The sequence below is a fragment of the Excalfactoria chinensis genome, unplaced genomic scaffold (genome assembly GCF_039878825.1).
Source record: "Excalfactoria chinensis isolate bCotChi1 unplaced genomic scaffold, bCotChi1.hap2 Scaffold_85, whole genome shotgun sequence".
Lineage (NCBI taxonomy): Eukaryota > Metazoa > Chordata > Aves > Galliformes > Phasianidae > Excalfactoria > Excalfactoria chinensis.
In genome coordinates, this window is record NW_027315717.1 from 834,263 (window position 1) to 846,480 (window position 12,218).

Below are 12,218 nucleotides of genomic sequence, written 5' to 3' on the forward strand. Positions count from 1 at the left end.
GCTTGATCTCCCTGTTTCTCATGCTGTAGACAATAGGGTTAACTGTTGGAGGAGCCACTGAGTAGAGAAGTGCCACTGTCAGATGAGGAGCTTAAAAAGAAATCAGCAAGTTCCAAGGAACGTAATGGTCCTTAGTCCTCTATGCGATGCTCTTAAGATGGAGGGACCAGGAAAAGAATAAAGGAGAGATTAAGGAGTAAAGTTGAAAAAACAAAACAAAACAAAAACAAACAAACAAACAAAAACCAAAAACCAAAGGGGTTTGCTGTGACCTGGCATGTGCTAGCCCTGAGCTCTGGGAGAGGGCAAAGGGCAGAGGGTGAGCAGATAGTTTTAACAAAGAGAAAACACAGTGGCAACAATCTGTGGAGGAAGGGTAATTTACTAAATGTAACCAAATCAAACAAAACAAGAGAGAGAAGAGTACCCAAAACAGGAGTCAAACCACGATAGTGTGAGGGCATCACGTGCTTTTCCCTGCGGGGAGCTGAGACAGCCAGAGTCAGAGAGCAGCGGGGATACGGTCCCGAGTGCAGCGATAGAATGTAAGGGCACGGGAGATATACGTTGGGTGCCATCAAGAAAAATTAAGCCAGAGGTTAGTGGTGAAAAAGAAATTGTCAGGGAATTAACAAGAGCTGAGTATCCTCTTCTAGGACCTCTTGATCGGACGCCCAAGGAATCCTGAACTGACGGAGCGCAGAAGAACTTTCTTGTGGATACTGAAGAAAAAGAAACCTAAGATCCCAGAGAAACAACCCCTGCTGCCTACAAGAACTACCATGTTAATGCTGTTGTGTCTTTTGTCTCTGTGTTGGTCACCGGTGGGGGGATTTGATTCAACAACCTGGGAATTTGTGGGTTACTTGGGCCAAACAAACAGGGCGAAGGGACAGGGATCGGAGAGATATATCTGGAACAACTTCACCGCAAAGGCACTACTGCCAGGTATATCTTTGATTTGTGGTGACCGGACATGGCAAGGGGTACCAGCAAATGCTGTGGAGGGACCTTGTTATCTGGGAAGGCTAACCATCCTGTCCCCACGTGCCTTCGGGTGGGTACAGTTGGCCAGAGACATGACTAAAGCTCAGAAGAAGCAGAACATCCATACGCTGAAGTCGGACTGCGGTGACGGAGTTTGCCTTTGGGGACCAACTGCACGAATCTTCGCATCCATTTTAACCCCAGGAGTTGCTGCAGCGCAGGCACTGAAGGAGATAGAAAGACTAGCCTGTTGGTCCATAAGACAGGCCAATGCGACTTCCGCACTGCTAAGTGAACTACTCGTGGACGTTGATAGCTTTAGACATGCCGTGCTTCAAAATAGAGCGGCGATTGATTTCTTGCTTCTAGCACAGAACCATGGGTACAAGGATTTTGAAGGGATGTGTTGTTTTAATCTGAGTGATCACCGTGAATCTTTACATAAGAAATTGGAGTGGTTAAAAGAACATACAGGAAAAACTGGAATACAGGATGATCCTTTTGGGGATTGGTTGGAGAGCTGGTTTGATAAAATTGCACCATGGTTCAAGCAGTTGCTTAAGATGTTAGTTGTACGGCTTCTTATGCTTTTTGCATTAATGTGGTGTGTGCCATGTGTATTTCACTGCTTGCTAGGTTGCTTACAATGACAATTCTGTCATTGGTCACAGCCAACACAAGTTTCCAAAGGAAAAGTCCTGTTAAAATACCGGTCTTTTTATGACACGGTTATCCATTTAGTTGACCAAAGGAAGCTAGTTGATGTTATCCTTGGAGGATTTCAGTAAAGATTTTGATCCTATTTCTCACAGCACCCTTCTGGACAGAATGTCCTGCATACGGTTGGACAGAAACAGAAAGTGATGGGTGAGCAGTAGGCCAATAGGTCAGGCCAAAATAATTACAGTCAGTGGGTTCCATCAGGCTGGTAGATGGTCACTGTCAGGGTTCCCTAGGGCTCCATTTTAGGGCCACTTCTCTTTCATGCTTTTGTGGATGACTTGCATGCAGGACTAGAAGTTGTTCTGAGCAAGTCTGCTAATGATACCAGGTTATGAGGTGCTGTTGCCTCCACTGAGGGTGAAGAGGACTTGCAGAGAGATGTGGACAAGTCAGAGAAGTGGGTACCAGTTGGTACTAAGCAGCAAGTGCATAAAGCAGAACAAGAACAAGTGCCTGATGCCCAGGAAGGTGGTGTTTATCTCATGGATTTCCCACACGGTTTACAAGCACTGGCACTCATCCAGGATCACCCTAGGCACTGTGGGCATCACACGGTGTCTGTGTGAGAGCAACTGCCTCCCTGCTGAAGGGCTGAGGACTCAGAGCAGGAACTCACATGCAGGCAACTCCTTGTGCACATCTGAGCTGAAGCAGAGGAATCCCAGCTCCTGTGGGTCTGTGTGGAGCTGAATCCCATTTCAGCCCCAGGGTTTCCATCTGGGGATGAGGTGCCTGCACGGCCTGCACTGGATCACTGCCCTGCACAAGGAAGTCCAAACCTCCTTTTTCTTGTCTGGGTGCCCTTTGTGTTTCATCTAACACTCACTAGTAGGACTCCACATAAGTCTACAATCAGTCGCTGACCACTGGACATCTGGTGGTTAACTGAGTGGATTTCAAAGCACAGTCATGATGCTGTTGTCTTTCAGGAGCTGATGGCCATGAGGACCCAGGGACATATCAAGGGCGATGAGAGGGAAGGATAAAAATGACATCATCTTCTGCTGAGCATGTCTGGGCTCCTGGGACACAGGGAGCTTATAAAAGTGGGCAGAGCTTCAGAGAGACAGCAGTGTCCAGGAGCAGCTCTTGTGCACAGCACAGCCTGCAGGTGACAGAGTGGAGAGAAACTGAAGAGAGCTTACAGGATGTGAATGGTGTGAGCAGGCTGTGAGCTCACTGCAGGAGCATTGCTCACAGATCATGACACGGTAAGTCTCACTGCAGACCGTGAGCTGCTTTTAATAGAGGGTTAACTAAATTAAGACATCCTATAGCAGATCTGGCTGTAGGCACTGCATGTTTCTTTACAGTAGAAAAAGACTTCTGTTCCAGCTGAGGGCTTCTGTGCTGCAGCGTCAGAGCACAGCCCTGAGGGCTGCGTGTCCCAGCACAGCTGCAGGCTGTGCATGTGGGGCTGCAGGCGGGTGCCCAGGGCTGTCCTGCAGAGCAGGGTCCCTGCTGTGCCCCAGGGGCTGTGTGCCGGCTATGGGACTCTGCCGCCTGCCAGGCTCAGCACTCAGCCTGCCCGGGGAGCTGCCCAGGGTGCTGCGGGGAGACGTGTGGGGGGAAGGAGCAGCCCAGCAGGGCTTGTGCTGCCACAGCTGCTGCCTGGGGCAGGGGATCACAGCTCCACTTCACAGCAGGATTTATGTGAGGGTACTTTGCAAGAGGAGAGTAAAGGCAGGGATTTTCCATTTCCAGTTCTGAGGGGAGGCAGGAAGGATGGGCGGCAGAAATCTAAAAGGCTGTCAATTTTGAGCACAGCTCTGAGACTCCCAAATATTTCTTCAATCCATCTTTTTTTGTTTGTTTGTTTGTTTGTTTTTTGTTTTGTTTTTGTCTGTTTTTTGTTGTTTTTGTTTTGTTTTGTTTTGTTTTTTGAGCAGTCACACAGAATGTGCTTTCAGCCTCTCCTTCCTAAAAGGATAAAGTCACTTTAACTTATCATTGCTTTCTGTAGACATTAATAGATGATTTGTCCTGCAAACTGTCTGATTTGTCTAAGACAATTTGAAGTGCACAGAAGCTGGAGCTGGGGCCTCGAAGAGCAGCTGGAGTAAAGAGGAAAATATCCAGAAGGCTGGAATGTGATTAGGAAATGAGAAGAAAGGAAGAGCACACTAACCTTCTATATGGTGAATCACATGAAAAATAAATTCAAATTCTGGACTTAAATGAACATTTTCCAAAGGGAAAGGAGAACTTTTATAGTATAGCAGGACTGTCTCTGAGATTGATTTGGACTTCTCATTATCTTCTGCACTCTGAGCAGGACTCCAAGCCCAGGAACAGCAGATGCCCAACAGCAGCTCCATCAGCGAGTTCCTCCTGCTGCCGTTGGCAGACACGCAGCAGCTGCAGCTCCTGCACTTCTGGCTCTTGCTGGGCATCTACCTGGCTGCCCTCCTGGGCAACGGCCTCATCAGCACAGCCGTAGCCTGCGACCAGCGCCTGCACACCCCCATGTACTTCTTCCTGCTCAACCTGGCCCTCCTCGACCTGGGCTACATCTCCACCACTCTCCCCAAAGCCATGGCCAACGCCCTCTGGGACACCAGGGCCATCTCCTACGCAGGATGTGCTGCACAGCTCTTTTTCTTTGTCTTGTTCATGTCAGCAGAGTTTTCCGTTCTCACCATCATGTCCTATGACCGCTACGTTGCCATCTGCAAGCCCCTGCACTATGGGACCTTGATGGACAGCAGAGCTTGTGCCACCATGGCAGCAGCTGCCTGGGGCGCTGGGGTTCTCAATTCCCTGCTGCACACTGCCAGTACGTTTTCACTGCCTCTCTGCCAAGGCAATGTTGTCAACCAGTTTTTCTGTGAAATCCCCCAGATCCTCAAGCTCTCCTGCTCAGGCTCCTACCTCAGGGAAGTTGTGTTTCTCATTTTTACTATCAGTTTAGTCTTTGGGTGCTTTGTTTTCATAGTTGTGTCCTATGTGCAGATTTTCCTTGCCGTGCTGCGGATGCCCTCAGAGCAGGGACGGCACAAAGCCTTCTCCACGTGCCTCCCTCACCTGGCCGTGGTCTCCCTATTTCTCAGCACTGCATTTTTTGCCCACCTGAAGCCCCCCTCCATTTCCTTTCCACTCCTTGATCTGACAGTGGCTCTTCTGTACTCTGTGTTTCCTCCAACACTGAACCCTATTATCTACAGCATGAGGAACAAGGAGATCAAACATGCTCTCAAGAAAGTGTTGCTGTACACACTAATCCAGCTTCAATAAAGTGCTCATCTTCTTCACACAATTCCCAGTGATTGTTTTTTATGTTTAGGTTTGATCATATTTTTGATTGTTTGTGATACAGTAATCTGCAAGAAAAGTTTATTTTAAATGTTTATTATTAAAAGCAATTTATTTCACTAATTCTTTCCTACCTAATTTCCCTTTCCTCACTCCAGGAACCCATGTAAACATGGAACCAGATTCTCTGAACAGGACAAGAGATAAATAAAAAGCTTTAAATATAGACATTTCCTAGCTCTTCTCTCTTCCTACCTTGTTTGGGTCTGGGGGAGGTACAGCCACGGACAGCAGCACAGTGTGCTCTTTTCATTCCTGTTCTATTTACACTGCCACAGTGCTCTCAAGTCCTCATAGCTGTGCAGGCCTGAAGGTCTTTTTCTTTCTGACAACCGTCTTGCTTTCTCTACAGCAGCACTCTGGGAGAGCAGTTAGTCGCCAGCAACATGAACAGCACTGTCAGAACTGGTCTCCTTGCTAGCACTTTAGTGGAGTTATCTAGATCAGTCTATGTCTATGACAGGGGGGAAAGTAGGCCCTTGGGATGCCTGGCCCTCAGCAAATGGGAAGCGAAAAGGGAATGGGGTAGGGAGATTGGAGCTGTGCCCAAGGAAACCAAAACAGCAGCGGCAATGACCTAAGGAGGAAAAATTTTTACTATAAAATGTGGAATACCAATAGGAAAATTTTCAAAACCATGACATTCCACCCCATATTCTACATCACTACATCATGCTTAGAAAACTTATCTATATAGAAATAAACAATAATTAAAATGCATTACACACACAGGTCTGTATACGTACATATACAAGGAATTACTGACTGTACTCCCCCAAAATCAGATTCCCTTGTGGTACACATTGAACATCCCCATCCTTCTGCATCACTCACCAAGTGCACCCAGGCCCCTGGGCAAAAACAGTTCCACGGAGAGGTTTGCCAATTCCAGAGGCTGGAAGGACCCAAACAGCTTTTCCCAACATGTTCTTTACATGTACAGCATGGACCTTATCTCCTTCTATAGTGTGTAGGGGGCTGGATTGGCTAGGACCATCATGATTGACAGATTCTCTAGTATTGACTAAGCAAGTGGCTTCTGAACAATGCTTCTACCAGTGCTTCAATGTTCCACCACCCATTGATTTCAACATAGTTTTCAACAACCCATTCTTTCGTTCAATTTTACCAGAAACAGGTTCATGTTAGGGGATATGTGTGCCCCGTTGGCGCAGTAGTAGAAGTGCCGCTTGCAACACCGGAGTCCCAGGTTTGAATCTCACTGTGGAGCGAGTGGTAGAAATGCTGCTCTGCTACACAGAAGGCTTGAATCCCGGGAGTTGGACTCGATGATCTCTAAGGTCCCTTCCAACTCACATGATACTGTGATACTGTGATACTGTGATATGATAAATCTACTCACTGCTATGATCTTTGGCCCAAGTATTTATAAGGGAATTTTTGAAATGAGGTTCATTTATCAGACTCAGTTCTTTCTGGGGTGCCATGTTGCAACAGGACTTGTTTCTCAGGACCTAATATGGTCTTTCCAGAGGTAGCAAGGGGTATTGTGTATGTTTCAAGCCAACCAGTGGTTGCCACCAACATGGTAAGCACATAAGACTTACAATTGAGAGATCGTGGAAAGTGATATCATCAACCTGCCATGCCTCCCCATATTTATACTTTTGCCATCACCCTTCCCCCCAGAGAGGTTTCATTTTCTTGGCTTATTTTTAATTTAATTATGGCACATGTTTCACAGTCATGAATAACCTGAGCAATAGCATCCATAATTAAGTCCACCCTTGGTCTCTAACTCACCTATATGTCGCGTCTCTTCCTTGATGGCCTGAGGTCTTATGGGCCCATCAAGCTAGGAGTAATTCACCCTTGTTCTGCCAGTCCAAGTCTATTTGAGCCACCTCAATTCTGGCAGCTCGATCTACCTGATGGTTGTTTTGTTCTTCTTTGGTAGCCCGAATCTTGGGCATGTGTGCATCCACGTGATGCACCTTTACAACCATATCTACTGTTTGAGCAGTAATGTCTTTCCACAGTTCTGCAGCCCAAATAGTTTTACCCTTCTGTTGCCAGTTATATTGTTCCCACTGCTGTAACCACCCCCATAAGGCAATGGCCACCATCCATGAGTCAGGATAAAGATAAAGCACTGGCCACCTCTCCCGTTCAGCAACAAGTAAGGTCAGCTGAACAGCCTTTACCTCTGCCAACTGATTTGATTCTCCTTTACCTTCAGTGACCTCTGCAACATGTTGTGAGGGGCTCCACACAGCAGCTTTCCATCTGCAGTGCTTCCCTACAATACGACATGATCCATCAGTGAACAGGGCATATTTCTTTTCATTTTCTGGTAGTTCGTTGCATGGTGGGGCCTCTTTGGCACGTGACACTTCTTCTGCTGGTGATGTTCCAAACTTTTTACCTTCAGGCCAGTCCATCCTCTAATATTCTCTGAGATCAGTGCAAAGCAGGTGGATGACACTTGATAGCAGTTTCTCCGCGGGAAACCCCCTGATAATGACAAGTCCAGACCACTCTCAGAGACACTCCTCCTGCTACACTATCAACATTTGACTTTCCCTATGGAAAATATTCATTTAACTCCAGAACTAGAATTTAAATTCATGAGCTTCACCATCCTTTAAGGACCAGAGGATTATGGAGCTCTTAATTTCTTCTCATTTCCTAATCATGTCCCAGCCTCCTGGAGGGTGTGACAGCTCAGAAAACAAGCAATTGCCTAAAGAAGAATTTGGGAGTCTCAGAGCTGTGTTCAAATTTGACAGCCCCTTTTAGATTTCTGCTTCCAGTCCTTTCCCCTTCCTTCCAAACTGACTTTACAGGGACATTACTGGAATTTGCACCATCTCCCAAAAGTCTGATGGACTCCATTGTCAACTCCTTCACCGTGATTCGATCTATCCCATCCTATCACTGTCTAACTCATTTCTTGTACAAATATTCCCTGAGATAGGTAAGCATCAATAGATGCAGCTTGGACATGGCATGCAGTTGATCACTGTGTTTCACTGTTCATTCAATTGCATCACCTTTCCTTCTGTTTGTTGGCCAAAATAAATAAATAAATAAAATAGAATACTTTCCTTGCCCATGTGCAGCTGGTTCTCTGAGGAAAGCCAGTGGGAGCTGGTGCAAAGGAGGTTTAACACTGAGCGGGTGACTGCAGAGGAGAAGAGTGATGTGAGGAAAAGTGATGCAAGTCCCATGGGGCCAATGTGAGTAGAATTGGGGTGGGGAGGTTGAGGAGGACCATTGTCCACATAGTAACGGAACAGAACTCGTTGGGGACATCCTGGATTGATATTCACTGTACAGTGCTGCTTCAATGTCTTCTTTAAACTCAACTATAAATAGATTAAAAATGTCTGCTGGATTCTTTCTCTTAAATCTCTCTCCAGATAACTCTCCATTTTGCTGAACAAGTTCTGAAAACCTGAAGAAGATAACAGGAAGGCACAAGGCACAGGAGGCTCTTCAGGTGATAATGGGCCCCAGGGTGCTTTTGGTGCCGAGTCCATCACCTCCAGTGCAGAGAGAAGATACACAAAGTGCTCAGCAAGACAAAGTCAGAAGTAACAGTGAAGTTTCTTGGAGTATTAATGGGCCCACTGAGGGCCATTACCAAGCAAGCTTCCCTAGGTAATTGTTAGAGAAGATAATTGGAAGCCATGACTACAGGCAGGCAAAGGCACTGGCATGGTGTCTCTGATGCTAAGAAACCTCTCCTTTGTCTTATGAAGCAGAAAGGCCAAGCCCTGATTCCCAGACCCTTGGCAGGGAGATCCTGTCTCTCATGTTGGCTCAGAACCTTCCTGGGGTGGTGGGATGGAGGTCTGTATGATGTTGAAGGAAAGACACTGGGACAGAAGATCGCAGCCTCTGCATGTGGTGTAAGGATGCTGTGAAACTCATATCCAATGTGTGCCCTGTATCTCATGGCAGGATGTGGGATGTGAGAAGGGCCCAGTCTGAACAAGCAGTCAGTCTCAGTGAAACTCTGAACTTCACATCTCTCAGTTCTGGTAACATCCAATGCACACTCTCCCATAATTTGATGTCTTTTATGTTCTGAGGTGCCCAGAAGTGCCCCTACTGCTCCAGGTGAGCCTGTTGCACTGCAGAGCAAAGAGGGATGATCCTTTCCCTCACACAGCTGGCAATAACTTGCTTGCGCTCCAGGGGACCGTTGGCCTTCCCGGCTTCCTGAGCACACTGCAGACTGACATTCAATTTGATGCTGAGCAGGACCCCCAATCCTTTTCATTCAGAATGCCCTTCAATGTTCCATATCCAGTCAGCATGCATGTCCAGTGTTGCCCCTACCCAGGTGCACAATCAGGCACTTGTTCTTGTTATGCTTTATGCACTTGGTGCTTACTACCAACTGGTACCCATTTCTCTGACTTGTCCAGATCTCTCTGCATGTCCTGTCCATCCTCAGTGGAGGCAACAGCACCTCCTCATCTGGTATCATCAGCAAACTTGCTCAGAACATCTTCTAGTCCTGCATGCAAGTCATACACAAAAACATGGAAGAGAATAGCTTTTAAATGGAGCCCCGGGGAATCCTGACAGTGACCTGATGAAACCCAGTGGCTATAATCTTTTGGGCCTGACCTATTGGCCAACACCTCACCCACCACGTTCTATTTCTGTCTAGCCATATGCAGGACATTCTGTCCAGAAGGGTGCTGTGAGAAAAAGTATCAAAAGCTCTACTGAAATCCTCAAGGATAACATCAACTGGCTTCCCTTGTTCAGCTAAAGGGATAAACATGTCACAATAAGACCTTAAGTTAAAGAGGACCTACCCCTCGTGAACTTGTGTTGGCTGCAACCTATGACAGAATTGTCCTTCAGCTGTTTTTCCATAACTCCCATCATCTTTTTCTCCATAATTTTACCAGGCACTGGTGTGAGACTGACAGGTCCATAATTACCCGTGTCATCTTTCTTGCTCTTCCTTACAATGAGACAACATTTGCCAGCTTCCTGTCAACTGGTGTGACCCTAGACTGAATTAGATGCAATTGAAATGAGAGCCCAGTGCATACTAAGGAGTAATCATTGATAGAACTTAGATGTGCCATAGTTTTCCAGTGCCTTGAATTCCAGAGTATGCCACTGATGGAGCAGAGAGGAAGAAATGCCTCTTCTGTTGTGAGCTCATCCATTTGGTAAGCAGAATAACACTACCTGATACATGGGGACGCTGTCTCTTCTTTGCTCTGCTCCACTCACAGAGGAGCGGTGCAGAGGGTTGCTCTCATGTCAGTGCAGATTAACTCACTTTCCCTTTAACTCCTTTTCCTCTGTAAACTATTCCACTATTTGTACCCTCATTTACACTTCTACATCCCCTGAAGTGCACTTGCATATGCCATCAACAATTACACTTTCTTATACCATCAAAAGTGTTTGTCAAACAATACTGTATTTAGTTCCCATATACACCCTTAATACCATCTATCTTTCCATGAACAGTCTGTATTATTCAGTTATAAACACATCACAGCAGAACCAGCACTCATTGGCCCACCTCTCTCACACACTTCCCTGCAAACAGAGCATAGTATTATATAAATGGGTTGACGCTCATTAAAAAAGGATAATAAAAAAGGTTTATTTATTTATTTATTTATTTGTTTATTTTAAGTATGTTAAGATTAACAGGAAGACTAGTGAGATTGTGGGTCCCCTACTAAGTGAGGGGGGTGTTCTGGTAATGGGGGATGTTGTGTAGGTGGAGATACTGAAGGCCTTCTTTGCTTCCATCTTCTGTGAAAAAGCTCTCCCTCAATAATCCCAGACCTTGGAGCTTAGTATGAGGGTCCGGGGAATGGAAGACTTGCCTTTAGTCAGGGAAGAGCTGCTCCGTGAGCGCCTAGGCCACACTGATGTTCATAAAGACATAGGGCCCAATGGGGTGCATCCACGGATGCTGAGGGAGCTAGCAGTGGTGATTTCTGCACCACTCTCTATCATCTTTGAGAGGTCTTGAAGAATAGGGGAGGTGTCTGAAGACTGGAGGATAGCCAGTGTCACTCTGTTCTTCAAAAAGGGCAAGAAGGAAGAACCGGGCAATTACAGGCTAGGCAGCCTCAGCTCTGTCCCTGAAAATGTGCTGAAACAGCTTGTGCTGGAAGCCATCTCCAGACAGTTGGATGAAAAGGAGGTTGTCAGGAGTAGTCAGCATGGGTTCACCAAGGAGAGGTCATGCTCAATCAACCTGACAGCCTTCTATGACATTGTCACCAGCTGTGTGGATGAGGGGAGAGTGGTGGATGTCTTCTACCTTGATTTCAGCAAGGCATTTGATACTGTCTCCTACGAAAGTTTGCTTAGAAGAAAGCTGAGGGCGTGTGGGATAGATGAATGGATAGTGAGGTGAGTCGAGAACTGGTTGACGGGCAGAGCACAAAGGGTCGTCGTTCGTGGTGCAGAGCCCAGTTGGAGAACTGTTAGTTCAGTGTCCTTGACAGCTGATGACAGGAAGTTGGGAGGATTGGCTGACATACCTGAAGGCTGTGCTGTCATTCAGCGAGGCCTGGCAGGCTGGAGAGCTGAGCAGTAATAAACCAGATGAGGTTTAACAAAAGATAGTGGAGAGTCTTGCACCTAGGGAGGAATAATTGCATGCACCAGGACAGGTTGGGGGATGAGTTGCTGGAGAGGAGCTCTGCAGAGAGGGACCTGGGTATCCCGATGGACAACAGGTTGGCCATGAGCCGGCAGTGTGTTCTCATGGCCAAAAAAGCCAATGGCATTCTGGGGTGCATACAAAATACGGTGGCCAGGGTGTCAAGGGAGATGATCCTTCGCCTCTAATCTGCCCTTGTAAGGCCTCATCTGGAGTACTGTGTCCAGTTCTGAGCTCACCATTATAAAAAAAAATACACAGATCTCTTGGAAAGAGTGATGCAAAGGGCTACAGAGATGGTGAAGGGTCTGGAGCATCTCCCCTATGAAGAAAAACTATGTGAACTGGGTCTGTTTAGCCTTGAGAAAAGAAGACTGAGAGGGGACGTGATCCAGGTCTATAAATATCTGAGGTGTGGGTGGCAAAGTGGCGAGACCAAACTCTTTTCAGCAGTGTGTGGAGACAGGACAAGGGGAAATGTCCAGAAACTGGAGCATAGGAAGTTCCGCACGAATGTGTGCAAGAACTTCTTTACAGTGAGGGTGACGGAGCACTGGAACAGGCTGCCCAA

At 46.7% G+C, this 12,218-nt stretch overlaps 2 protein-coding genes across 2 annotated transcripts in view; both read left to right on the top strand.

Annotated features, from left to right (window-relative positions):
* Positions 1-2,798: 2,798 nt before the first annotated feature.
* Positions 2,799-12,218, top strand: part of LOC140265438 (olfactory receptor 14J1-like) — a 201,111-nt gene continuing 191,691 nt past the window's right edge. Inside the window, exon 1 of the mRNA XM_072361358.1 lies at positions 2,799-2,921. The gene's annotated coding sequence lies outside the window, so the exon portion shown is untranslated. The remainder of the gene's footprint in view (positions 2,922-12,218) is intronic.
* On the top strand, positions 4,009-4,944 carry LOC140265452 (olfactory receptor 14J1-like). The gene has a single exon (XM_072361373.1). It carries the CDS (start codon positions 4,009-4,011, stop codon positions 4,942-4,944), a length of 936 nt encoding a protein of 311 aa, XP_072217474.1.

Excerpts from the sequence above, each read along its gene's own strand:
- LOC140265452 (XM_072361373.1), top strand. The coding sequence starts at position 4,009 with ATGCCCAACAGCAGCTCCATCAGCGAGTTCCTCCTGCTGCCGTTGGCA.